General features: G+C 35.5%; 1 protein-coding gene across 1 annotated transcript; it reads right to left on the bottom strand.

The window, feature by feature from the left end:
* Positions 1 to 584: 584 nt before the first annotated feature.
* On the bottom strand, positions 585 to 24,414 carry DTHD1 (death domain containing 1). Its single transcript, XM_038135651.1, is given in 11 exon segments — positions 585 to 916; positions 1,487 to 1,544; positions 4,838 to 5,082; positions 6,292 to 6,587; positions 7,155 to 7,319; positions 7,951 to 8,036; positions 8,224 to 8,391; positions 9,211 to 9,321; positions 10,004 to 10,502; positions 14,466 to 14,664; positions 24,306 to 24,414. Coding segments are annotated over 11 exon segments (2,268 nt in total).
* Between the last annotated feature and the right edge of the window lie 169 nt (positions 24,415 to 24,583).

Below are 24,583 nucleotides of genomic sequence, written 5' to 3'. Positions count from 1 at the left end.
ATATTTGATGGTAACCTAAAAGACTCAATTACAATGACAGTTTAAAGTGAGGCAAAAAATCTCATAAATTCAGGAAAAAGGTTACATATTCACATGAGCCAACACTGAAATCTTGTATGATATTCACAAGGATGAAAAATATTCATGGAGAATATAAAAGCAGAATTAATTATTAACAAATCTGAAAGTAAGAAGTTACCTCTGTCTGTACATTAGGCTTTAATCTGAAGAATTTGGTAGTTATTAAAACTGGACATAGAGCAATCCATATATATATAACGATTCATATGATTTTGATATAATGAATAATTTCTAATGTTTAAGATATGTAGATATATTGTGTTGACTGCATATGACGTGCAAACAGTTAAAGTCCTCAGAAATCTATGCAGCTCAGTCTGTAATTATTCATACCTATATTTTCAATATGTGACTTTTACGTATAAGAAATGTTCACTTTCATCAAGCAAGGACATGGCTATTAAACTTTGCTTTAGTAAAGAGGTTGCAAAGTAACAAATAGTCTTCTCCTGATATCCCTGTCACTTGTTCATCCAGAAGTATCATGGAAATATTCATACACTTCAACAAGAAAGAAGAGAAATGGGGCTGTGAGTTGCCAGTGATTCTGTGAACACCTTATTTTTCCACTTTAAATGAAGTTCTTCTGAAAGATCACTTCTGCCACTCTTCTGCAAATAGCAAGACAAGAGCTGCTGTTTATCAGCCAGCTTTGGAAGGATCTTTTTCCAGCAGCAAAGCAGCTCATAGATCTGAAGTGTTAAATTATCAGGGCACTTCAGCCTAACAAGCTGAAGCACGCTCCGTCAAACAGGTAAACATAAAGCAAACAATGATGTATTATCTTCTGCAAGCTCTTCTGCAAGCCAGAACAGCAACTTGTCCCATAGGGCCTCTGAAGGGCAAAAATTAGTGAAGTAAGAATAAATCTTCCTTTTTTATTGTAAAGCTTTTTAAAGCTGGAGGCTCAGTGGGTAAACTCCCCAGCTAAATAGGGGGTGTTTTGTACTTTGTTGGTAACATTGTCCTGTCTCACTTCCAGTGTCATTTTTGGTAACTGCTCTGCAATATGAATTGAATTTAGTCAAGAGCAGATTCAGCAATGATCTATAATTTTTGGAACTGAATGGGGAAAGTTAGCAATAAAATAAAAAAGTTTCAGTATTTACTGCAACTCATTCATCAACAACACTGGAGCTTTCCAGTACAAACTGGATTTCCTTATACACAAAGTTATATGCTGTTCAAGCATCCCACCACAACAGTATCTTAAAAAAGCTGTTGCATTTCCTGGTAAACAGATCTCTTTTTCTTTGACTACCTCTTAACATATTAACTATTTCCTTTCTGAGTATGGCATTTTCAAGCATCAGTAACAGCTGAAACAAACCCTGGAATTAAAAAAAAAAAAGTAGCAAGAATAGTTTTTTTTATATTGCTGTTAATTTAATGGTTGTTTTCTTACCTGATGAATCAGAAAAAATTCTTTTTGTACTTCGTGGACAGTGGATCAATTTTTCATGCTAATAAAGAAAATGTCTTGAGGAAAGAGAAATTATGATGAGTAAGAGGTGAGGCATATGATTTGGGAGTGGATTGCAGTAGAATCTTGTGTGTTTAACTCTAAGCATTTTAAATTTTTTCTGCTTACATAGAATATTTTTGTCATTATTAAAAACCAATTAACGCCATCAGCAGGGATAAAACAGTATATAGCTATTGAAATAAAAAAATTAACAAAATTTTCATCTTTCAAGTGGGTGTTTATTATCTCACAAAAAGTTCATCCTTCATGCAACTTTACAAATGTTTAATAGAATTATGCCATAAGTGATGTATATAAACTAGGTGTATAGAAAATCTGTATAGAACCTTCCTAGATGCTACAGATTCTAATTTTGAATACTGCATGAGCTTTGCCTTCCTTTGAAGGAAAAGGAAAATTTTTAGTTATGCAGCAGCTATTGTGAGGTCAGGTAACCACACTGTATTTGTAGCTATAGTTATTCATTTTACATAGTTCATCTTTTAATAAATCATCATGAAAAATCATCAAAATTCAAAAGATAAGTTCCATTAGAAAGTAGAGAATTTTTCCTCTTTTATCCTCTAAACATTGGAGAGAAAGAAAAAATACTTTGTCCTGTTTTACCTATGGCTGAGAAAGATCAAAGTCTTCTGGGCTTTAGTATTGTTTCCTACTGCATATAGAACAGGAAATTACTTACATAAGCACTGAGCACAAAAAGAGATTAGTTTGTATGAAGTGAAATTCAGATTTTTTTTGTTTGAAAATGACATGATCCTCTTTCGCAGCCCATGTTACTTTTGTCATGCACATTCAGTTGTATTGCCTGGCTGTTTATTCACAGCTCTCGCAAGGAAATTTGTCTGAGATTTATTCACTGATCTTTTGTTTTTCATTTGGGAATTAAGAACATAAAACTCAGACTGGAAAAGTTATCATTTTCTTTCTGATATATTGAGCATTGTGGATCTGATCCTAATCACTTCTATAACGCAGGCTTTAAATATTGTTCAATATTTAGTGTGTGAAGTGTACTGACCTAGACAGCCATAAGGTCAATATATTCATAACCATTACCTATTGTGAATTAAACAACTTCTCATCAGGCCTGTACACAGTCATCCTGGGAGGTGATTTTAGTGCACACAGGATGCACACATTAGGCACTGCATGCCAGTGCTAAACTGTCCTGTGCTGTACTGCTCTGAAGACCTTGGGGGTTGGACTAGGTGACCTTTAAAGGACCCTTCCAACCCAGGTTATTCCATGATTCTATGATCTGAATCTGCCTCGTTTTTCATGGTTCTACAGCAATTCTGTCACTGGATGTGCCCCAGCGTGAAGATGAATGACATGGCTAAAAAAGTCTCTGAATAAAAGGAATATAAAGCTCTTCCAGAAGGGGGCATTGCTTTTCCTCCAAGACTCAGCTTTCTCTAGCTTTGTTTAATGATGCATTTGTATTTAAACTTTTTTCATTCATTAATGAGAATTTACCACCTCAAAGGTCGATATTAGATTTTCAAAGTTATTGTAGATGAACTCAATTACCCATACATTGACTTTAATCTGAACCACTTCATGCTACTTAATGTTAAAATAGTAGTAAAAATTATAAGAATTGAAAATTAGTATTGCCTAAAAATAGTGTAATAATATACAATGCAAGAGATTTAAAACAGTAAATTGCCTTTAAAGATTAAGTGTCTGTGGTGAAGTGCTAAATTCACCCGTGGTTCAGCTGCTCTGGCATGTGGTCCTGCTGTTCTGGTTGACAGCTTAAGTAAAATACTCTTAGCAGTCAAAGCAGTTTTCTAGTCTGGAAGGCCCTTCAATTAGCCATGCAACTGCCTTTCTGAAGCAGGGAATAACATGCTATTCTGCCGTTAGACAGTCATCAGACATAAAACTTCAGCAGAATAGTAATTTCATAAAGTCTATATGTGTTACAGCAATCTATTTTTGCAAAGCCTTCTCTGCCAGTAACATTGATGTGCTCTGTCAAATGGACCTCTCAGACATGACCATACTCTAGCAGCATATTAAACAGGACAGACAGAAAAGGAGAAATTAATCTTTTACCTCCTTAGCCCACTGTGTCACATAAATACAAAATCTTTGAAATCAGTAGATATGCGCACACATACTTGACATCAAAACCTAATGCACTGTATCTGACTTGTGTTGAACAAAATAGGTTAGAGGAACAAGTGTTTTCTCTTGCTGGGGAAAGGAAAGTACTATAAATAGGAATCATTAGTGAAAATCAGATTACTTCCGTAGAAATATATGTTTAAAGTAAAATCTGATATGAATGTTTGCATACAAAGTAAACAAACAGTATTTTGACCACTGTCAGCAATATATTTGTAAGTGGATAATGAGGGCATATACATATAAAAAATGGCTTGTGATTGTACAGTTACTGCCTTCTTTAAGAAAGAAATTTAGATGGGAATTTTACAGATTAGTGAAAATGTAGTAATCAGAATGGTTGCCTTAAAAAGATGCCATCTGTCTTTGCCACAACCAAAATCAGACATTCCATATTCTTTTAACTATCATCTGGGAAAAAAAAAAAGAAAAAAAAAAAAAGAGAAAAGTGTGAAGACAAATTCAAAAAGAAAAAAATGCTACTGTTGGTCGCCAGAGATTTAGACTAAGTGTTTCTGTAGATATTTTGATATTAAAATGTAGGCAACTTTGATAGCAGTTGTTTAGTGGCAGCATTTTGTGCAGTATAGTGTGCTGGTACATAGGTTCTGTGAAAAGTTTACAATGAGATTTCATTGCAGGAATATTAAAGATTAATTTATATGTCATGAGCTTTCACCAGAGATGGAGATAATTGCTCACATGACTGTACTGCAGAGACTAATCAGGAATAATAGAATAATCAGGTGATAGGTGGAAGACAGGTTACACAAACCATTTAATGGTCCTACAATTTGCAATTCTGTGCTCCCAAGACAATGAAACAAGAATGATACACCTGAAACTCCAGTAATAATTTCGCAGTGCCATAATAATTTCTCCCTTCCATCTGGGAGAGTAGATGGGTGAAAATTTTCTGCTGGAATTTTTTCCATGCTTATACTTGGATATAGATCCCGCCCTACCGCTAAGAGAAATTCTGAGAATGTTTGTACATTGATGATGCACCAGAAGTCTATCAGTGACTTCTGTGTTTATCTGTAAATCAAAAATCATACGAAGATCCTTTTTCTAATAAATACTTGATAAGGTAGAAAGGGAAATGTGTCTATTATTGTCAAATGAGAATTGCACTTTTGGCAGTGTTAATGCTAATTTGCACAGTGGAGACTGGTGTTGATATTCATCATATGGCAAGCTTTGTTCCCATTTCTTTGGTATCATCTCTCTGGTAATTTTATAAAACACTGCTGTTCCTTTGTAATGAGGTGAACTATGGTTACCAAATTCATCCACTTCTTGAATTTGGAGCTCCAGCCTTGGTTGTCTTTGTGAATGAAAAATCAGTCTGTAGACTTTCCTGAAGTCTTCTCCATTCTCTGCAGTCCATATAATTTTTTTTTTTAATTATCCTGCATTTAGATGCATGGCAGCTAAAATAATTCATTAGCATGAACCAAGTAAAGGTAATCATATAACATTTGGTTGTTCCTTGGTTGTTCTTTATAATTGCTATTACTTTATTGAACATCTGAGTTCGGCCTGCTCCAGTAGTAGGCGTATCTTTGCAGCTAGCTGTCTTAGCCCTTTAATAGTTGGCTTCAAGAACAAATGGTGAAGGCAGTGCTACAAGTTGAAAATCAAGGAACAGAAAAGGAGGTATGTAAAGAAGAATAAAATTAAGGGGTGTTGTGAATGGAATTATAAGTATATGCTCTCTGGTTATTCAGGATGGATAGGTATCTGTAACAACAAAATAAATGGCAGCAGAGGGGTAGATGCCTTTTTAGGTTTTCTAAATCCATTTATTTGATACATCTACAGACACTGTCTTTTGTGTATATAAGCAAACATTTCTCATGGGCTGGAGACTTCTCTTTTTGAAGAATATTCCTTTCTTTAGCATACATGCAGTTTTCAATGGGAGAGTTTATGTGCAAAATGTTCATCTGGCCAAATACATATTTATATTTTCAATCTAAGACAGACAGAAGAGTCTATATGCAATTTAGGGTGAAAACCTTTCAGAGGCTTCTTATCTCTTTTCCCTATTATCAAATCTCTGAATGGTGGCAGGCACTACATGGAATTTTCTGGACTGCGAATAGAAATGGCATAACTCTCTCATCACCTCAATTCACAGTGCAACTCACAACAGGCAATATTTTGCCTTGCTTTCTTGCTCACTATAAGTGAATTTACTTGGACAAAGCAGCAGATAGAAACCTGTCCTTTTAAAATAACTCTTAAAATACCATGTGTTTCTGAGGAACGAGGTTTCACAGAATTCACAGGACATTAAGAATCTCTACAGATAATTTTGTCCAACTCTCCTGCTCAAAGCAGGGTCACCTAGAGCACATTGCTCAGGACCTTGTTCAGGTTGTACATTTTCTTTACTGTTGGAACAGTTTCCCATTAAGCTCCACATTTCTTTCTTTGACAAGAAACAGAACACTGAAATAAACTAACATTACACACTAAATGTACTGTGAGTAACTTCAATCTACATGTGTTCACATACAGCGATTTTTAATAGCTGAGGTAACTGATAATGTTCATACAGTTGCATGAATTAACAGCCTTACCTGAAGCAGAAATATTTCCTCTATATCTAAAGTGAATCTGCTGTCCTTGTCTTAATGGGAATTGCTGCGTAGGTTCTGGGGGACCACAATAACCCTCCTCATGGAGATTTTGAAGTTCATAAGTCAATTCTCTGGATGCAGACAGCAAAACTACTATTTTACATGGGTTTTCTCTTTTCTGATACAGTATCACATTAGCCATCCTGCTACGTGCTATGAGAGCTTCTTCCAGAGCCTGAGAAAAGAGGAGAAGACACCTGTTTTGCAAAAGGAATGCAAGGCAAATGACCACCAAGCTGTATAAGGTAAAAAAAAAAAAAAGGTGAAACAATTAAATTAAGAAGCTTTAAGTAATTTATCAACTGCTAATAATTTATTCTTAAATATAATATGGGTCTCAGCCTCCAAGGAAACTTTTACTACCTTCTTTTCATCCTTGTTTCCAACACATGAAAAGGTGGAAATTTGCTTGCATTTGAAGTGTAGAGTATGTTGACTATACAGATATGATTTCAAATACGTATGAATTTTACATGAAAGTAATATAATATTTCATAATAAGAATTTTTTTAATTTTTTTTTTGTTAGAGAGCTAAATCACATTTGCCAATTAAGACTGATATCTGCATTTCCTTTTCCAAGTTTCTATGTGTTACATTGTGTAAATTCTATAAATGAAAAAGTTAGGTTTTTTTTTTTTTTTTTTGTAATTATGAGCAACAAAATCTAGGAGCAAGTTAATGGTTAAAAATGGATTTTTTCTTAACAGTACTAATTTCCACTTAGTTGTAAACACAAATTTCATTAAATATTTCAGTAAATATTTCAGTAAATAAAATTTTGGTAAATTATTCATACATTACCTTTCTAAATGCTCATTTAGTTCAAAAGATACAAGCCCATTCTGTGCATTCTGGATAATAACATCATCAAACACCTTCCACCCCTCTTCTTTGTTTCCATGACCTAATAATTTCAAAGTATCACTGAGATTGTCCCCACTTTTTCTCACAGAAGTGCTCGCAGCCCTAGAAAGCCAAATAATTATAGAAAAAATAAGATAAAAATAGTTCTGCAGAAAGAGTAAGCTTGTAGCAGTTTGTTTGTAGCAGTTTTCCCCTATTCTATCCTTGATGACTTCTTCTGGTTTACCCACCTTGCTTAAAATCTGTATCTGGAAAGATACTCCAGAGTATGTGAATGATGTAATTATTAAGAGATTTTTTCTTCATTTCTCCAGAAACTGCTGAAACATAGACATTATCTTTTTTTTTCAGGAGCCTTCATGTTTTAATGCTTTTTTAAGACATGCCAAAAAGCCTGCGTTTTAGAAATATTGTACTTCATACTTTGGAAAAATCTGGACTTTTATCTAGTGCATAAAATCGACCTACTATAAACCATTGTGCCATGCATTTTGATTCAGGCAACCATTGAAATATGTAGAAGTAGAGATGAAAAAATTCAAAGGTCAGACTCAAATCAACTGGGTGTGTTATGAACACAGCAGCTTTAAGTCATGTCTATTCTTTGTCTTCAATTTTTGACTTTGGTGTACATGCCTGAATATTTCTTGGTGAAAAAACTTCATACAATTTTCATTCTGACTCCTGCTAGAAATGTAGTGGTCACGATATTTAAAGACTAAACATCAAATACTGTATTAATTTTTCTGGTGAAACTGTAGCATGAAAATTTTGAGGCCTTGCTCTAGTGTTTCCAACAAAGCTCATAGGTATTGCAGTCTATATTAAAGAACAAACACAGTTTTAATACAAGAAATCATAAACCAAAAACTGTTAAGATTAATTGATTATGGTGTTTCAAAAAATGGTGAATTTGAAGTGAGGGTCTTACTGAGGATGGTATGCTGCAGCAACCCTCTTTACTGTAGCACTAATGGCTCTTGCATGTTCTATCTCATCTCCTTGCCTTTTTTTTGTCTGGGTTTGGAGGACAGGGTAGGGTAATAGTGACTGAGCTGTGGGAAGGTTGGGCTGAAGGATGCTGGACATGAACTAGTGCACTAGTAGATATCACTGAGTGATACATATGTCTTGCTTTCAATGCTGAAACCAATGATGGCTCAACTGGCTGAATCTAAATATAGAAAGAAATTGTATAATCAACTCGCAAAAAAAAAATCTTCCATTACATGCCTGGATTTTTTTTCAAAAATTTGTTTTCCAAAATTGGTTTATCTTTTGGAGTTGGCTAGGTTTTCACAGAAGAATCAGACTCCTCTCTTTAACCCAAGAACAACCCAAGTAACAGAACTTTATACAAAGCTCAGAAGAATACTCTAAAGTCATCAAAACTTGGAACTTTTATTGTCTAAAATATTTATATTGTTCAGATCCTGATTTGAGCTCAAGTTTTGAAACTCATGAGCTTCCTCAGATTTTGAAAAATTTCTGAGATTTTTCTAATCTGTATTTTTTCATAATTTCTCCATACTTCCAAATTAACATCTTAATGGGGACAGGGAGAAACATAACTGAAGCACAATTTGAGACTATACTCAGCCTAAGACTAATACACGATAAAAACTTTTTGTTGCACTTGCTGATACCAAGGAGAGAAATGGTGAGAGAAATGAGTCAGGTGAGAGAAATGGTTTCATTAACTTGATCACTGGGTAATTAAAGTTTTGAGTGAACACATCAGTATTGAAAATGACTATACTTTCTGAATTATATAAAACAAGGGTAGCTAGATCTTTTTTAGCTAAAGATATCCCTGACATGGGGTTTTAACAAAGCTGACAGGAAATCTGCGTGTACAGGATGTGAAGCTACAACCACTTTTTGTAGACTTCTGATATTGGAAGAGATTGCACTTTAACATCATTAGCATACTCACTTCAGAACTGATCAGATAACAGGCTTATGGAACAAGTCTCATATATTTCAAGCTTACCTTTAACTGCGTAGGGGCCGGAGAAGCTTCTGGATGGCAACAGAAAGAGATTCTAGAATCCACGTTCAGCTTTTGTAAGAGTCCTACCTTTGGAACAGTAAAAGTTTCCTTCTTTAAGCATGACAACACCGAAAAAACACCCAGATTTATGTTTAGCCTGTTTCAAAACAGCTTACAAATGACTGTAAAACTAATGAATGGTAGTCCTTATCTACTTATTTCCAACAATTTGAGGATTATTGACTTTACTGGCTCTGACTCAGTTCCTCCCTGGCATAAAAAAATTATGCAAATAGAAACTTAGGGTTTACTTAAGACCAAAGGGAAAGATCTTCATTGCACATGTTCAAATAGTAAACTGCTGTTATATGCACAACCAGCATCTGTTCAGTACATGTATATTGAGTTTCTGCACCCACACATGTTTATAAGGTAATAAACAATAATTATGTACATCTGTTTCTTAAAAAAGCAAGAATATGTGCTTACTGTTTGTTCATCCAGTATTTAGATTTTTGTACTTCTTCTGAATCACTCACAGAAGGATTAACATCAGGAAGGTCATAAGTTTGTGATGAAGAAGTGAAGGTACTTAGGTAATTTCTAAAAATATCTCTCTCTGTCTTTTTTTTTTGTTTGTTTGTTTGTTTGTTTTTTTGTTTTTTGTTTTGTTTTGGTTTTTTTTGCTGCTGTTGTTGTTTTGTTGGTTTTTTTTTGTTTTCCTACTGTCTTCCATTTTCTCTGTCAGTTTGTGGTCTTCACTTTCTAGCCCTTTTAAATTGTCCCTGACTACTTCCCTTTTCTTCTGTTTGAAAGAATTTGTGATGCTTCTGTCATAAATGTCCTTCAATGTCCCAGACAGAATGTCTTCCTCACTGCTTGAAAGAGCATCCTGAAAAGCCTCCAGTTCTGAAGGCTTTTCAGTAACAAAGCTACCTCCATGAAGTTTATCCTTTCCATTGCACTCTTTTTTCTCTGTAAAAGAGACAATTAGTAGTTGGTGTTCACCATCTTCCTTTTTCATTGGAGATTCTCTGCTGGTGTCTTGTTCTTGAGCAGATTTATTTTCAGCTAAGGATGCAATTTTCCTCACAGTTTTAATTTCACTTGTGTGGGTTTGATTGACATTTTGACTTTCTGTCTTGTTCAGAGAAGGAGTTCTTTGGAGTTGCTGACTGGAACTGGAGGATTCTTGCACAGAGTCTGTTGCTTCTCCTTCCGAACAATGCTCATCTATTTCTCCAGAAGCATTTTCACCAGTCTGGTTCTGAGAATCACCATCTTGTCTGCAGCTTGCAGCACAAAATTAATTTTCTGCCTCTTCAAGGTGTGAGATTGTATTTATCAAATACCCCTTCACTTTCTGCAGATAATCTATAATTCTGTTGTATTCTGAGGCAAAATAAAAAATAACCAATTATATTTTGCTATGAAAGCTAGACAAAAATGTGAAAACTATTATACACATATTTATTGAATTCCATATTATCCCATAGGAACTTTCAATACGTGAAGCGCATTCTATTTCCTGGCTTCCATTTAATGTTTTTGCATATATTGCTATTCAGGTGAAGTCAATTTCTAAGGAACTGAATATAGACAAGTACATTTTTATACTTGTCTAAGAACAACTGTGTGTGTTTGTCAAGATTTTACTCTGGCAACTCTAATGAACACTTTTCTAATGATGAGACACAAGCTAAATTCTTAATGACAATCAATCCAAAGCATGGTATTGATAAAATATAGTCAAATCAATTTGGGAACATCTTTAAAATAAAACATTATATTTCCTAAAGTGGAATCCTCTAAGATTCTAATGCATATGTCTCTAGCAAGGCTCTTATACATGGCCCTAATTTTAAATTCAGACCTTAGAAGCTCTGAATTTTTGATATGAAGAATAGATGATAACACAAAACCACCAGCTCACATATAATACAAGCGCAGCAGTTTGTAATATCCAGTTTCAGGAATGGTGAAGGTTGCCCTTGCGTGTAATTAAAACCACTTTGTGAAGAAGAATGCACAAAAAGCACTCAACCACTATGCACCATTCATATAAGATTTTAACTTATATATTTTATGATCCCTTATTTTTCTTATCTTGAACCTTTTCTTAGAAATTATTCCAGATATTCTCTCCAATGATTTAAAATGTATTACCTAGAGCTCTTCCTGCATCTTATGCTGTCAGCCCCTATAACTGGAGAGGAATCTTCACTAGTTAGATATATGGGAAACCCTGGAAAATTTTATTTCTGTGTGCTGCATGAGATCCTGGATAATTTTGTTTTGCAGGTTAAATCTCGTGAAAGTCAATACAAATAAGGCAATAGACATAAGACACAGTATGGTGTGCTCTCCACTTCCAATGTACAGATACAAGGAAAGGAAAACAAAAAAAGGCTGATACAATTCTTAAAGGAAGCCTTTGACTTAACATTCACTTTTTTAGCAATGTCATATGAGGTAAATAATACCTCAAGGTTTTCAGCTTGCAAAATAATTTTATTAAGAATGCCATCACATATCAATGGGATCTAGATAGGCCTCTCATCTCTATTTGCATCTGATTAATTTAAACCTACAAAAAGTACAGGTCAGAATAGATTTTTCTTATTTAACTTGGTGTAAAAAAATATTCCTTTCTAATACTTCCTCAGTTTCCAAGTGACTTATTAGACTGACTATATTTGGAAAAAATAAAGAAAAAAGGAAGCAAATACATTTTAAGGTATTGTTTACACTGGTAGTTTCAAAAAAGAAATACTATTTTACTGTTTTTCCACAGGCACTTTTACAGTAATGAAGAAATTCTTGACAGTTTAACAGGACTGAGAAATAAATAAAAAAAAAGGATTGGAAATACCAGAGCTTTGTTTGCAGAAGAGGTTGTAAAAGATCACTTCCCAGTTTCACTGTAAGGTAAAGGTCAAGCTTAGGCAAAACTGTCAACATTTACATTTCCCCCCTGAATTTTGCATTTTCTAAACAAAACAAAAAAAAAATCCTTAAACAAATTGTACAGCCCTTTAAACTTCTCTAAAATCAAATTTGAAGATAAGAGGGTAATTCAAAACAATGGCATTTTCCTATGCTGTAAATGTGACTTTTCTAATATGGGCAAGAGAAGATATGGCCTTGTAACCATATACTATTCAATTGTGTCACATGGAAAGACAATTTTCCCTTCAATTACAAGGTTAACCGTGAAATAAGTCTTCTTTTGGGGTTTTTCCCTTCCCTGTTTATTTTCTAACACTTTGTTTTCTGTGCTTTTTCTGATGTTTTATACCACAGCTTTAGAATAAAGAGGTAGTTTATATGCAACTGTCTCCAAACCTTTTTGCTGAGTGTTTTAAGGGAATTTTTCAGGTGAGGAATAGCAGCTTTTTGGAAGAGAATGATTCTTGGAAACCTAACGAAAGAAGAATTTTTAAAAAATCACCTAAACCATGAGGCCAACAGGACAGTTAGCTTGCTTGGAGCCTTGAAGGAGGCTTTTTAAACTCAATTTTTAAATTATTTTAATAGACTTTATAAATCCGTAAGTTAAGACTCAGAAACACAAGCATAGCTAAATATTTCTGTCTGTAATATCTTTCTTTCTCTCTCTTTGCATCATAAAATCCTCATAGAATGATAGAATGGTTTGGATTGGAATGAAATGTTCTTTAAGGTTCTTTTCAACTTTCCTTCCTGTCATGGGCAGAGACACCTTCTAGTAGACCAGGTTGCTAAAAGCCTCATCCAGCCTGGACTTGAACACTTTCAGGAATGGGGCATCCACAAGTTTTCTGCCTACTTCTCCCTCTTCCTGTGTCTCATTACTCTCTAAGTAAACAATTTCTTCCTAACATCTAATCAAAATCTCTCTTTTTTTAGTTTAAAACTGTTCCCTCCTATTCTAGCACAATATGTGATAGTGTCCATGTAAAAACATCACTCTTCCTCTTTTTTAAAAGCCCCTTTTAAGAATTAGGAGGATGCAACAAGGCATCCCCAGAGCCTTCTCTTCTGCAGCCTGAACAACCTGAACTCTCTTAACCTCTCTTAAAAGGACAGATGCCCTGATCCCTCTGATCATCTTCATGGCCTTCCTCTGAACTTGCTCCAACAGCTGCATATCCTTGTGCGGGAGACTCCAGACCTTTATGGAGTACTTCAGATGAGGGCTCACAAGGGTGGAGTCGAGAGAGAAAATCACCTCCCTTGGCTGTTGGATACTCTTCTTTTGAGGTTTAATGCTGATAGACCTTAGATAGAAATTTTAGTTTTCTCTTCTTCTTTGACAAATGTTGTTAATATGTTGAAAATTCAGGACTGAGGAAAAAAGTGTGAGAACTAGCCCTGCTAACAAGGTCAGAGAAGAAGGAAGAGAAGGTACTCCAGACATGGGGCAGAGATTCCCTTGCAGCCCAAGGGAGACCAGACTGGAGCAGATATCCTGCAGCCTAAGGAGGACCCGATGCCAAGGAAAGTAGATATTCCCTGAAAGAATTGCAGTCTGTTTAGAAGCCTGTTTTTGCTGACAGGAACTGCAGACCATGGGAAGGACCCACAGTGGAGAATGGAAAAGAATAAGCAGGAAGAAGTGTAAAGGGAACTGTTATGGACAGACTGCTGCCCTTGTTTGCCATTGCCCTGCACTTCTCAGGAAGGTGAGGAGGTAAAGGAATTGGGAATGAAGGAGAGAAGTTGAGCATGGAAAAAAGAAGAGGTGGATGAAAGGTCTTGTTTCAATGTTTTGCCTTTGCTTCTCACTTTCCAAATCTATTTAAATTGACAATAAATTAAAAATTATTTGTTCCGTAAATTAAGTCTATTTTGCCCATGATGGTAATTTCAAGTGATTTTCTCTATATCAGCTCGGGATTTTTTTCCATCTTCTTTCCTTTTCCTGTTGAAGAAGGGGCAGTAAGTTACTGTGTTGGCATCTGGTGTCTGGCCAAGATAATACCACTAAAGTATAGTGTACATAAAACTTCGAACAATTCTGTTTAGTGTAATTTTACTTTAATAATTTTCTGGTCACATAATGGGAATTACGAATCTCATATTGAAACTCATGGAATGGACTCAAAACCCGTGTGATATAACGTGTGTTATAACGTGTGTGGGAATATGAATTAATGTGGTCTAATAAATTACCAAATGAAACAAATGAAAATTAAGGTCCCCCAGCATTGTCAGACAGCAGAACTCAGCATCTAATATACCCAATGTCTGCTTACAGATAAGTCTTTCCATACTTGCCTGGACTTCCAGTCAATTCCTTGTGTTTATCATGGAGAGCACTCAGCAAGTGGCCGATGTCTTGAATAATTTCTGTAACATTGTCCAGCTGCTGGCTGAGCGATCTGCTCAGGTTTTTTGCTAAAGAGGTCAGTCCAAGCACATACTCCTCCAAACCTCCTTTATCCAGATCACTTTTCCGAAGCACATCTCTTGCTAGAAAGTTCAGGTAAGAGATTTTTCCTAGGATTTGTCCTGATTTCCCTGCAGGTGTAATCTTACTTTCAGCTATATAGATTTTATGTTCAGAATATGCTACTACTTTTTTTTTTTTTTTTTCTCCAACTCTTCCACAAGTTGTTGTCCTTGGTTCAGGCTACTACACTGTTTAGCATTTCTAGCCTAAACAGAAATTTTAAAAGTACTGTATTCCACAAACCAAATTCTAGCTGAGAAACTCTGAGTTGATGTTGACTAATAAAAAGTTACTAGGTGACAGGAAGGAGTGGCTGTTCTGTAACCACAGGCAAGGATTGCCAGGAGACGCCAATATGCACCATGCACCTTTAAGGGGAGGTTATGTAACTCAGTTATGTAGCAGTGACTTAAAATTTCAGGATATCTGAGCAATTTCTTATTTCGGTGGCTACAAGTGATCAGTACTTACGAAATCAAGTTTAATTGGTTATTGACAATTATATACTCTCCAATAATGAAACACAGACACACAGAATCACTAGGGTGGAGGAGACCATTAAGGTCATCAAGTCCAACCCATGCCCTAACACCTCAACTAAACCCTGGCACCCAGGGCCACATCCAGTCTTTTTTTAAACAATTCAGGGACAGTGACTCCACCTCCTCCCCAGGAAGGCCATTCCAGTCATTTTTCACTCTTTCCATAAAAAACTTTTTCCTAATATCCAGCCTATATTTCCCTTGGTGCAGCTTAAGGCTGTGTCCTCTGGTTCTGTCAGTTGCTAACTGGAGAAAGAGACCACCCCCACCTGGCTACAGCTACCTTTCAGGAAGTTGTAGACTGATAAGGTCACCTCTCAGGCAGGTCACCTCTCTCACCCCCAGCTCCCTTGGTCGTTCCTCACAGGGTTTGTGTTCCCAGCCCCTCTCCAGCCTCTTTGCCTCCCCTGGACGCCCTCAAGTGTCTCAACGTCCTTCCCAAACTGAGGGGCCAGAACTGGACACAGCACTCAAGGTGTGGCCTCACCAGTGCTGAGTACAGAGGGAGAATGACCTCCCTGCTCCTGATGGCCACACTATTCCTGATACAGGCCAGGATGCCACTGGCCGCCTTGGCCACCAGGGCACACTGCTGGCTCACGTTCAGCCGGCTGTGGAACAGTACCCCCAGACATTTCCTTTTTAAACACAGGATTCTATACCAGATCTCATGACAGCAAATGAGGCAGTAATGGCAACTTAAAGTACAGTTGACTCTTCCAGGTTTTTTACTCTTCAGCAGTCTTAAAGAAAATGTATATTTAGGCTGTTTGATGATCTGATGATCAGCATTTGAAGGTCTCTAAATCCAATTATTCATCTAGGAAAACCATTGTTTTAGTTAAAAAAAAAAATAGGCCTCACATCCTATCCTAATTTCAGTGCCAGTGCTGGACTATGAAAATCTGTTTATTATATTTTGCTATCAATTCTCTGTTTCTCCTTAGTTGAAGAATGGTTATAAATTATGTAAATGGAATGTCTTAATCTTTGATGCTGTTCACTGAACAGTCTTATAATTTAAGGCTCGTGTTTATGTGCCATATTGACAGGTATTAGATAATGTAACTATAGTCTTCGGGAACCATCATGTGGTTTTTATTTGACATAAACTCTTGCCCAAAAAGATACAGTTGGTGCAGTAGTAGCTTTCAGGGCTCTGCATGTCCCTGTGGGGTTTCATGGTCCAGATCAGCCTCACCTGGTGAGTGCAGATGATTAGTTATGATACACTTTGAAGCTTTCTGAACACTACAGATTGCAAAAGAATATGTTGCTGCAATTAGTATAGTATAATTGGAAGATAGGAAGGGTAAATAAAGTAGGCAGCACAAGTTATTCAGATGTACTACATTGAATATCCTCTGAAAATATATGACTGCCTATAATATATATTATAGAGTACACTCAAGAAAATAATATTGTAATATCACACATGAATTTATTGCAATATGATAAAGAATTTAGTATAAAGGGTATTTAGATAGAATAAAAAATTATATCATACAGTAAATGCTGGAGTCACTTTAATCTTGTACTTTTGTGAAGTTAATTCAGCCTGGATTAGTTACTGAGATGGTGTACTATGCAGCTCAACAGTTACAATGAGAACGTTGAGACTTTAGGAATAAGCAGACTTGATAAGTACAGTATTACTCAATTCTCCAGCAGTCAAGTTTAACAGTGAAAGTATAGTTTGCTCTTTCAGCCTTTACTGCAGAAAATCTGAGCAGAGGAAAAAAAGACACAGGTACAAAGAGACACACAAAACCAGTCCAGGGATATCTGATAAGAAGTATCCCTCTAAGATTTGGCCACTGCTGGATCTCAGCCTTGCTGGAAATCCCTGCCTGAAATACATCCTTTAACAGAGAAAGAATAAGGCCCATAGTGGTAGGATGGAGACACAAGCTTTCATGTTATCCACTGGCCATGGACAGGAGTTAATTACTATTAAAACAACAGACGCACAAGAAAAGAGACGTGTGTCCAGCAACCCTATTGTTACAGTAGGGCCCTATGTCCAGGGGGTAATGTAATGCAAAATGAAGAAAAGGAATATCATTTGAATATCATATATGTAAGAAATAAAAGTGCAAAATCAATTGTGATTAATATAGAATTATTACTAGATTTTGTTTCTTTCAGGTCTTGTGATGTTATTTATTTATTTATTTGTTTATTTATCTATTTATTTCAAGTGAAAAAACAAAAGACCTGTGCACTCATTCTCAAAGTTTAGTTATCCACTGAAATTTCATTTTTTAAAGAACAATCTTCAGCAAAGCTACATCTTCAGAAAAAAAAAAACCAAATTGGAAAAATTAGCTCGTGCTTGATTTTGTTTTAAAACAATTCCTATTCCTGTGTTACATTCACATTTAACTATGTCCTCTAAGTATTTGAAAAGTCCTTTTAAAAAAGATCTTTTTCATCCATATTAAATAATAACCTTGGATATAGGAAGAACAAAATATCCAATTTAGAAAAATAGGGATCAAATCATACATTCAAATTAAATTACCCTTTAGCAGACATTCATGTTCTTTTCAGAATACCTTAGAAGTGTTGCATAGTTGATAACAAAGGAAGTGGACTTTGTTCTGCTAGAGAAAGAGATTGGAGTGTATGGTGCAGATCCAATAAGTTCTGCCTAAATACTCTGCATAAAATTCAAAGTTCAGTATGTGACAATGAATTTATTTTGGTGTGTTTATTGATCTATTCAAATTTGAAAATATGTGCAATGATTATTCTTCCCATCTCTGGTATTCTAAGGCCCAAATTAAACCTCAATAGTGGTATAAGAAAAACTAAGAAAGTGCTACAGATGCACTGTGCCATAGAATTTTTATCATATGTTCATGTAAATTCTTCATTTAGCATTCTATTACAGTGACCAATGCTGGTCACTGATATAATTCCTTTAAAATACATAACTATGAAGTAATTTAAACAGGTATCTCTCTTTGAGTGCAGTCACAGGACTTGACCTTAAGCAATCTTAATTACAAATCAGGTGTTGAACAGCCTCACATTAGGAAAAGCAAAACTCCAGAGTTGAGAAGGGAAGGAAATCTGAGCTACCTACAAAATATTGTGAGAATGAAGGAGAAGATAAAAAAATCAGTACATACTCTCAAATCCATAAACTGCATTATCCTATTTACAGTCTTCTACAGGAAAGAATCTTGGAAATCCATCTAAAAATCTACTCTGCCTGAAATCCCTCTCAAACTGTAAAATGCATAAGTAATATCCTAATTATAGCTTTAGGAAAAACTAATTCTTGAAAGAAAAATGCCTATTTCATGCGATCAGCAATAGTATTTTGTAGTTATTATACATAGAAAAACTGTAGGCTTTTCTATCCAATATTGAAATAATAGTTCTTTAATTTCTATCCTAATTAAAATTTAGAAAGGGAGAGAGGCTGTTGAAACATTACATGAAAGTGTTGTTTTCACTTGACAGTGTTTCTTTCTTTAATGAGAAAGTCCCAGTCAATCATAGTGCTGTCCTCAATACTAGAGTTAGACCTCCATTGCTCTTAAGAGGCACCTTTGGTACAAAGAAATGTTTGAAGGAAGCATGACATTTTCTGTACAGAATAAGGTGAAAAAGATATAAAGAACTATCTAGATATGGAGTGTTGTGCTATCATCAATTTCAGTAGAGTTTGTAACATAAGCTGAGTATTTGAATGAGATTTCTTAAAAATCAATATAATTCCAAATTGTAGGCAGAATACTTATGCCATCATTTGTTTATCTAAAATAACAAAGGTTACTGGCCGTTTCAGCACCACCTGGTACTACCCAGGTAGCTTGTCTACTTTATACTGCTGGCATTTTGCCTTTAAGGCTGTTGCTCAATTTGCTATTGAGAAAAGAGACAGAAAACCAAGGAAACTGTTTGTGAAATGGGATGTATACAGCAAAACATCAAAGACTTGACACCGCTCAGCTTCTAACTTAACCTAGTAACTTTACAAGAAAGTATTCATGGACAGACGGGGTATCTTCACTTTGAGTTTTCTATTCAAGTGTTATTTCTATATACAGTAAACTTCCAGTTTAGCACCTTTGATAGCATCAAAGTACTAGGAAGTGAGCCAGCTATCATGAGTTGCTTTGTTTGGTTGGGCAGAGAGCAGTGAGGAAAAGAGAAAACAGAAGAGAGAGAACAGGTTGTACAGAGAAGTTATTCCAGAGAACACTATCCCTGGAAATGTTCAAGTCCAGTTTGGATGGAGCTCTGAGCAACTTGGTCTAGTGAAAAATGTTCCTGCCCGTGGCAAGGGGTTAGGACTAGATGATCTCTGAAGCCCCTTCCAACTCAGACCATTCTACAATTCTGTGATTCTATGATAATGTGTTTCATCAGACCTAAATAACAGTGTGAAATTGGATTTAACTATAGACAATTTCAATTGTGATTGTAGTACGGATTTTTTTTCCTCTAGAAATAGTTTTGTGATGTCTATTATATTTCATTACTTTCCATGACAAATTTGCTTAAGTAACAAGTAAAATGAAAGAGAGAAGCAAGTGCCTAAAATGGTGACCTTTAAATCTAATAGCATCGTTAAAAGTGTCAAATGTGGTTTCTGTTGAGTTCAAATAAGCTAGTGCTGTGGAGATAAAATCTTAATGATGTGTGATTCATTACAATTCAATGAACTGTGCAAAAGATAAATATGGGAAAAAAATTAGCACTTTGCTATGCAGGAAATTTTCTCAAAGGGATTAATTTTCAAGTAAGTTAAAGAATGCTCCGTTAAACTTCTCAAACATGACAGAAAGCTATGTCAAAGTAACGAAATATCCTAAATGAGAGCAATAGCAAAGAAATAAAAAAAATCTGAACATGCCACATGCTTTGAAGATGCATTTGTATTCAAAAACCACTTGAAAACTTTTAAATATAAATGAGAGACAGAAGAGCTAGAATAAGGCCCCACTTGGAACAGAGGTAGTCTAAGGAAAAGTATTAAAGCCACTAGATTTAGATTTTCTTGTGACAGATTTCTTGGAGAAGCCCTAGTCAGCAACTAGAAACCTTTCATTTAGAGCAGGAGCTTAACTCCCTTGCATTGCTAGAATAAATTGTCTGCTTTCATTTCTAGGCTTGTAAAATTCAATAAAGCAGTACTGCAGAAAATATTCTCAGCTTGTATGTAGGTTAAAACATGTACCAATTCCTAGGGAAGTGGGGGATCACCAGCTCATAAGGCTGTATCCAGAGGTTTGGGTGCAGGCCTAGGATAGGACTTGGAGTGGGGTAGTCCAGGCAAGTGTCTGTCCAGTACTGTGTGTGCTTTGGCAAAAGACAGCAGATAAAAGACAGCAGATAGAGCCTTCTTAACTTCCTGGAACCTCATGTTGTCCCAGGGAATGTGTTTTGAATTTCTGTCTTTGTGGACTTGTTTGAAAGTGAAGTCAAGTTCAATGTTTCTAATTCACCCATCATCACTATGTGAGAGGTTGCTAATTAGAGTAGATTTTACTGTTGGTTTACGAGTAGTTTTGTGATAATTAAGAGTATGTCAATTAATCTAATAACTTCTTGAGAGAATTTTGCATGTGCAGTTGAGTGTTGAATACAATATGTAAGCCAAAAAATTCATTCGGACTTCACTGTCACCAAAATTGGTACAGGAAAGAAAAACATTAATACATTGTAAAAGTAATTAGTAAACAGTACTCTGTGGGATCACTTTTACACATTTGTTTCAAAAGTCATAAATCAGTATCAAAATAGCTAAAGGGACTACGTCATGAGTCCATTAGTAATTTTAACAAAAACTTACAGCCATTAAAAGAAGATGGCAAAACTGAGTATCATTGTGTTATCATACCTGTATAAGATTATATTAATAGCTTATAAAATGATAGTCTCAAAATCTGTGGTATGGTACAGGGAACTATCTTACAAAGCTTCCTGGAAATCAAACTGACTATTAATTACATTAAAATATGGGGTATGGGTCGAACTGTCTCACAGATCTGAGTAAAAATGGGGGCTGGTATTCAGTATGACATACAAAATAACTGACTTATAATACATTGAGTAAGTGGCTGAGAGGAATCCCAAGGACACGTACAAAGTTGATAAAAACGCAAAAACTGAATTTAACTCTAGTGCTTATTCTTATCTGCAGTCCTGTCATTTTTCTGAAGCTTTGTGTAATTTTGCCTTACCCTGAGTGAAATATGTTACCTCATGATAGAACTCTGCCTATGAAAATTGTAACACATTATTTAAATTCCAAGGTTAGTTTTCCTGAAATTTTATTAACAATAATATCAATGTCATACTATAACAGCAATAGTGAGATTCAAATCGTAAAAGGCCTAGATATTCACCTGCTCATTGATTGAGGTGTAGCTAACATTTAATTTCTTATGATACTTCATAAGCTCCAAAATCTAAATATTTAACCTTCTCAACACCTTGAGGAGACTGGTGGATGAATTTTATTACCTCTCCTTTGAAGAGGAGCAAATGAAACTGAACCAATCGAAGAAGAACTTGGACCTTGCTTGGACTGTTTTCAATAAGAATATGTGGGTTGTTTGGTTTTTTTCCAGGAGAAAGTGAAACAGTCTCATTGAAAGAAATAAACTCTGACAAATAAACTCAGGTCTCCTGTGCATTTTTTGGTAGCTTTTTGGTAGACAAACTTCATGTAAATATCAAAGCTACTCATGAGCCATCCCTAAAGGAAGGAGTAGCAGTTGTTTCCCCTATTTTATATTACCAATTGGCTGTTTGTGCAGCTGGATTTGGAGTTCTTAAATAGAATAAATATGCAGCAAGTAGAATTGATCTCTCGCTTTAAAAATATACACATCTAAAAATTACAATATTTGAATTTGGAAAATGTCTGAGTAGTTTGAATCAGTTTCATTATAAGCTTAATGAACAATTAGAAATGTGGCAAAGATCTTTGACAAACCACACAGAGTGTGGAAATGTGGGATATATTTATATCCTAAGGATTAGCTCCTGTACAGTTTGATGATATTATTCCATCTTTGCTTAAACATAGACTTTCAGGGTTATTCTTATAGATTGATGTTAAAAAGAAAACTAAAAAAAAAAATCAGGTCATTATCAGTCACTGGAAAATAGGCTTTTTAAAGAGTTTTGTAATGATAAGTATGAGCTGGAAGGTATTCTTAGCATGTTTACTATAAATGATCTTTTTATATGGTATTTGTATTTTAGGATACAAAAGCCCTAATGTCTTAGAGAATATAGCAGAAGTCATGCAGCTCCTATTTATAATTAATTTATAGACTGAAATTTTGTCTTGATCTACTAAAAAACCTTCCTACCTATCACTTATGCATGACAGCAACACAGAAACTCAAAGGAAGGGGAAATTATCAGATAACAAAACCTCTGCAGTTTTCAGGCCTATCAGCAGATTTTTCAAAACTCAGTCTTATCAACAAGTCTTAGAGTAGTACTCTGCCTTATGTAATATCTGAATTACACCAAAATTAGTAAGAAGCAATTTCCTGCTAGATTTTTGTAAGACTTCTTTTTTACTGTAGCGGTAGAAAGCTGCCATTATAGCTCATCAGAGAACTATATGCTGTAGATAAATTAAGAGACTTGAGATCTTTCTTAAAAGATTATATATTATGCTACATGATTACTAACAGAGTAAAACACCATAAATCAAACTATACTACTTTATTTCTGACAAAGAAATAGGTATGTGTTTGTGTGGTACCGGTAATGTAATTTAGACATACAAAACATGTCAAGAAAAGCCCCTAAACCCTTAATAGCACAACATGACTTAAAATGATCTTGTGTATATTTCAATTTTTCTGGACAGAACGCAAACAGAAAGAAGTAAGCACAACTTGGTATATGTTTAATGCTCATTTCTCCCATTCCTTGCCATTTCCCCAAAAAAATGCACTGAAAAAAATTATCTCAGTGACAATGATGTGATGTGATCCAGTATTGTGGTCAAGGAAACTCAGTTAGTAAAACTCTGGCTGAGACACAGTGTGTCAGGGTGCAGTGTCATGCTGTGGTCTGAGGGAAGATACCACTACTGTACAGGTATAAATAAATATGCTGAGGGCAATCTTTTTCAGTAGTTCAATGTGAGGGTCTGACACCCAATTTTTAAAGACAAATGCTGAGCAGACTGTTATCTATAGCCTCTGCAACTGGCCCAGTGACATGGGTCCCTGGAAGAGGAAGAAAAGTAGGCTTTATAGAAGAACTTGGGAACTTCTTGACAGAGAAGAGAGCTCAGGGGTGTTAATCAATGACCATACCCTTAGACTTGAGGAGAAAGAAATTCTAGCCCACCACAAACTGCTAATTAACTGAATTTTTGCATGGTGAGGTAAGCCTTGCAATCCAATGCCAACCCTTGCAAGGCCAATCTTTTGTTGTTTACAGGGCCTTAATCTTTCAAATAGTTTAAGTTACTGTGGTTAAAATTCCTTTTCAAAATCAGTATTCACTGGCATTCCTACTGTTCTAAAAGGAAGCTAGGCTTAGCTGGAAATGTTAGGCAAATTTGTGATCAGACGACTCTGTGAGTCATTAGGTTACAATCCAGAAGGGCTATGACAAAAAAGGGTGTTAGTATACTTACCTGAATCACATCTGAACTCTCATTTGGTTTGGAAACATATCAGCCCCTTAGCAAATAATTGGGAATGACAAGTCCTTGTCTGAGATAGATGCTGCAAAAGCATCAATAAAAGGACAAACAAGAACACAATAAATTTCTTTGGATTGTCAAAAAAAGCACATCCAAAAACTTGCTTGCATATTAAAAGTATAGGAGGTAAAATTAACCTTTTTTTTTTTTGTACACAAATAATTACATATCTAATAATTAGAACTTGCAGCTGGATGTTCAAAAGTGCTTGGGCACTGGTGGAATTGGTGCTGTAATACTGAAATAAAAACTTCTAATCTAGAAGTTTTGGAGAGTGAAAAAGCTGTTTGCATTCAAAATTGTGACCCCGAAACCTCGCTTTAGTACCATGGCACCAACAGCTTTTAACAGTCCCCCTACTAGTAAGGCTCTATTTAGTGTGTAGGAAGCAGTCTTATACAGAACGCAGGTTTACTTGCTCCTAAATTAGCACCTGTGTAAGTGGCCTGTTTATCTCTGTATATCTTTGCTTCTGTTTTGCTTTGGTAGGGTGAGTGGCGGATCTCAGACTTCAGCTGCAACATTGTAAACCCTCTGAAACCTCCTTGGATTTACACCTGAAGTGTCAATTGAAGTGTCAAGAAGATGATGTGTAAGTCCACCAATGAACTACATTAAAGTACTTTCTGTATCATTCTGTGTAACAAAATGCTGGTTTCATCTGAGTGGTAGTTTTGCACAGACATGGGTGAG

This window comes from Motacilla alba, chromosome 4, assembly GCF_015832195.1.
Source record: "Motacilla alba alba isolate MOTALB_02 chromosome 4, Motacilla_alba_V1.0_pri, whole genome shotgun sequence".
In the NCBI taxonomy this organism is placed as follows: Eukaryota; Metazoa; Chordata; class Aves; order Passeriformes; family Motacillidae; genus Motacilla; species Motacilla alba.
The sequence above is the reverse complement of the archived record's forward strand: the minus strand, read 5'-3'. Positions and strand labels throughout refer to the sequence as shown.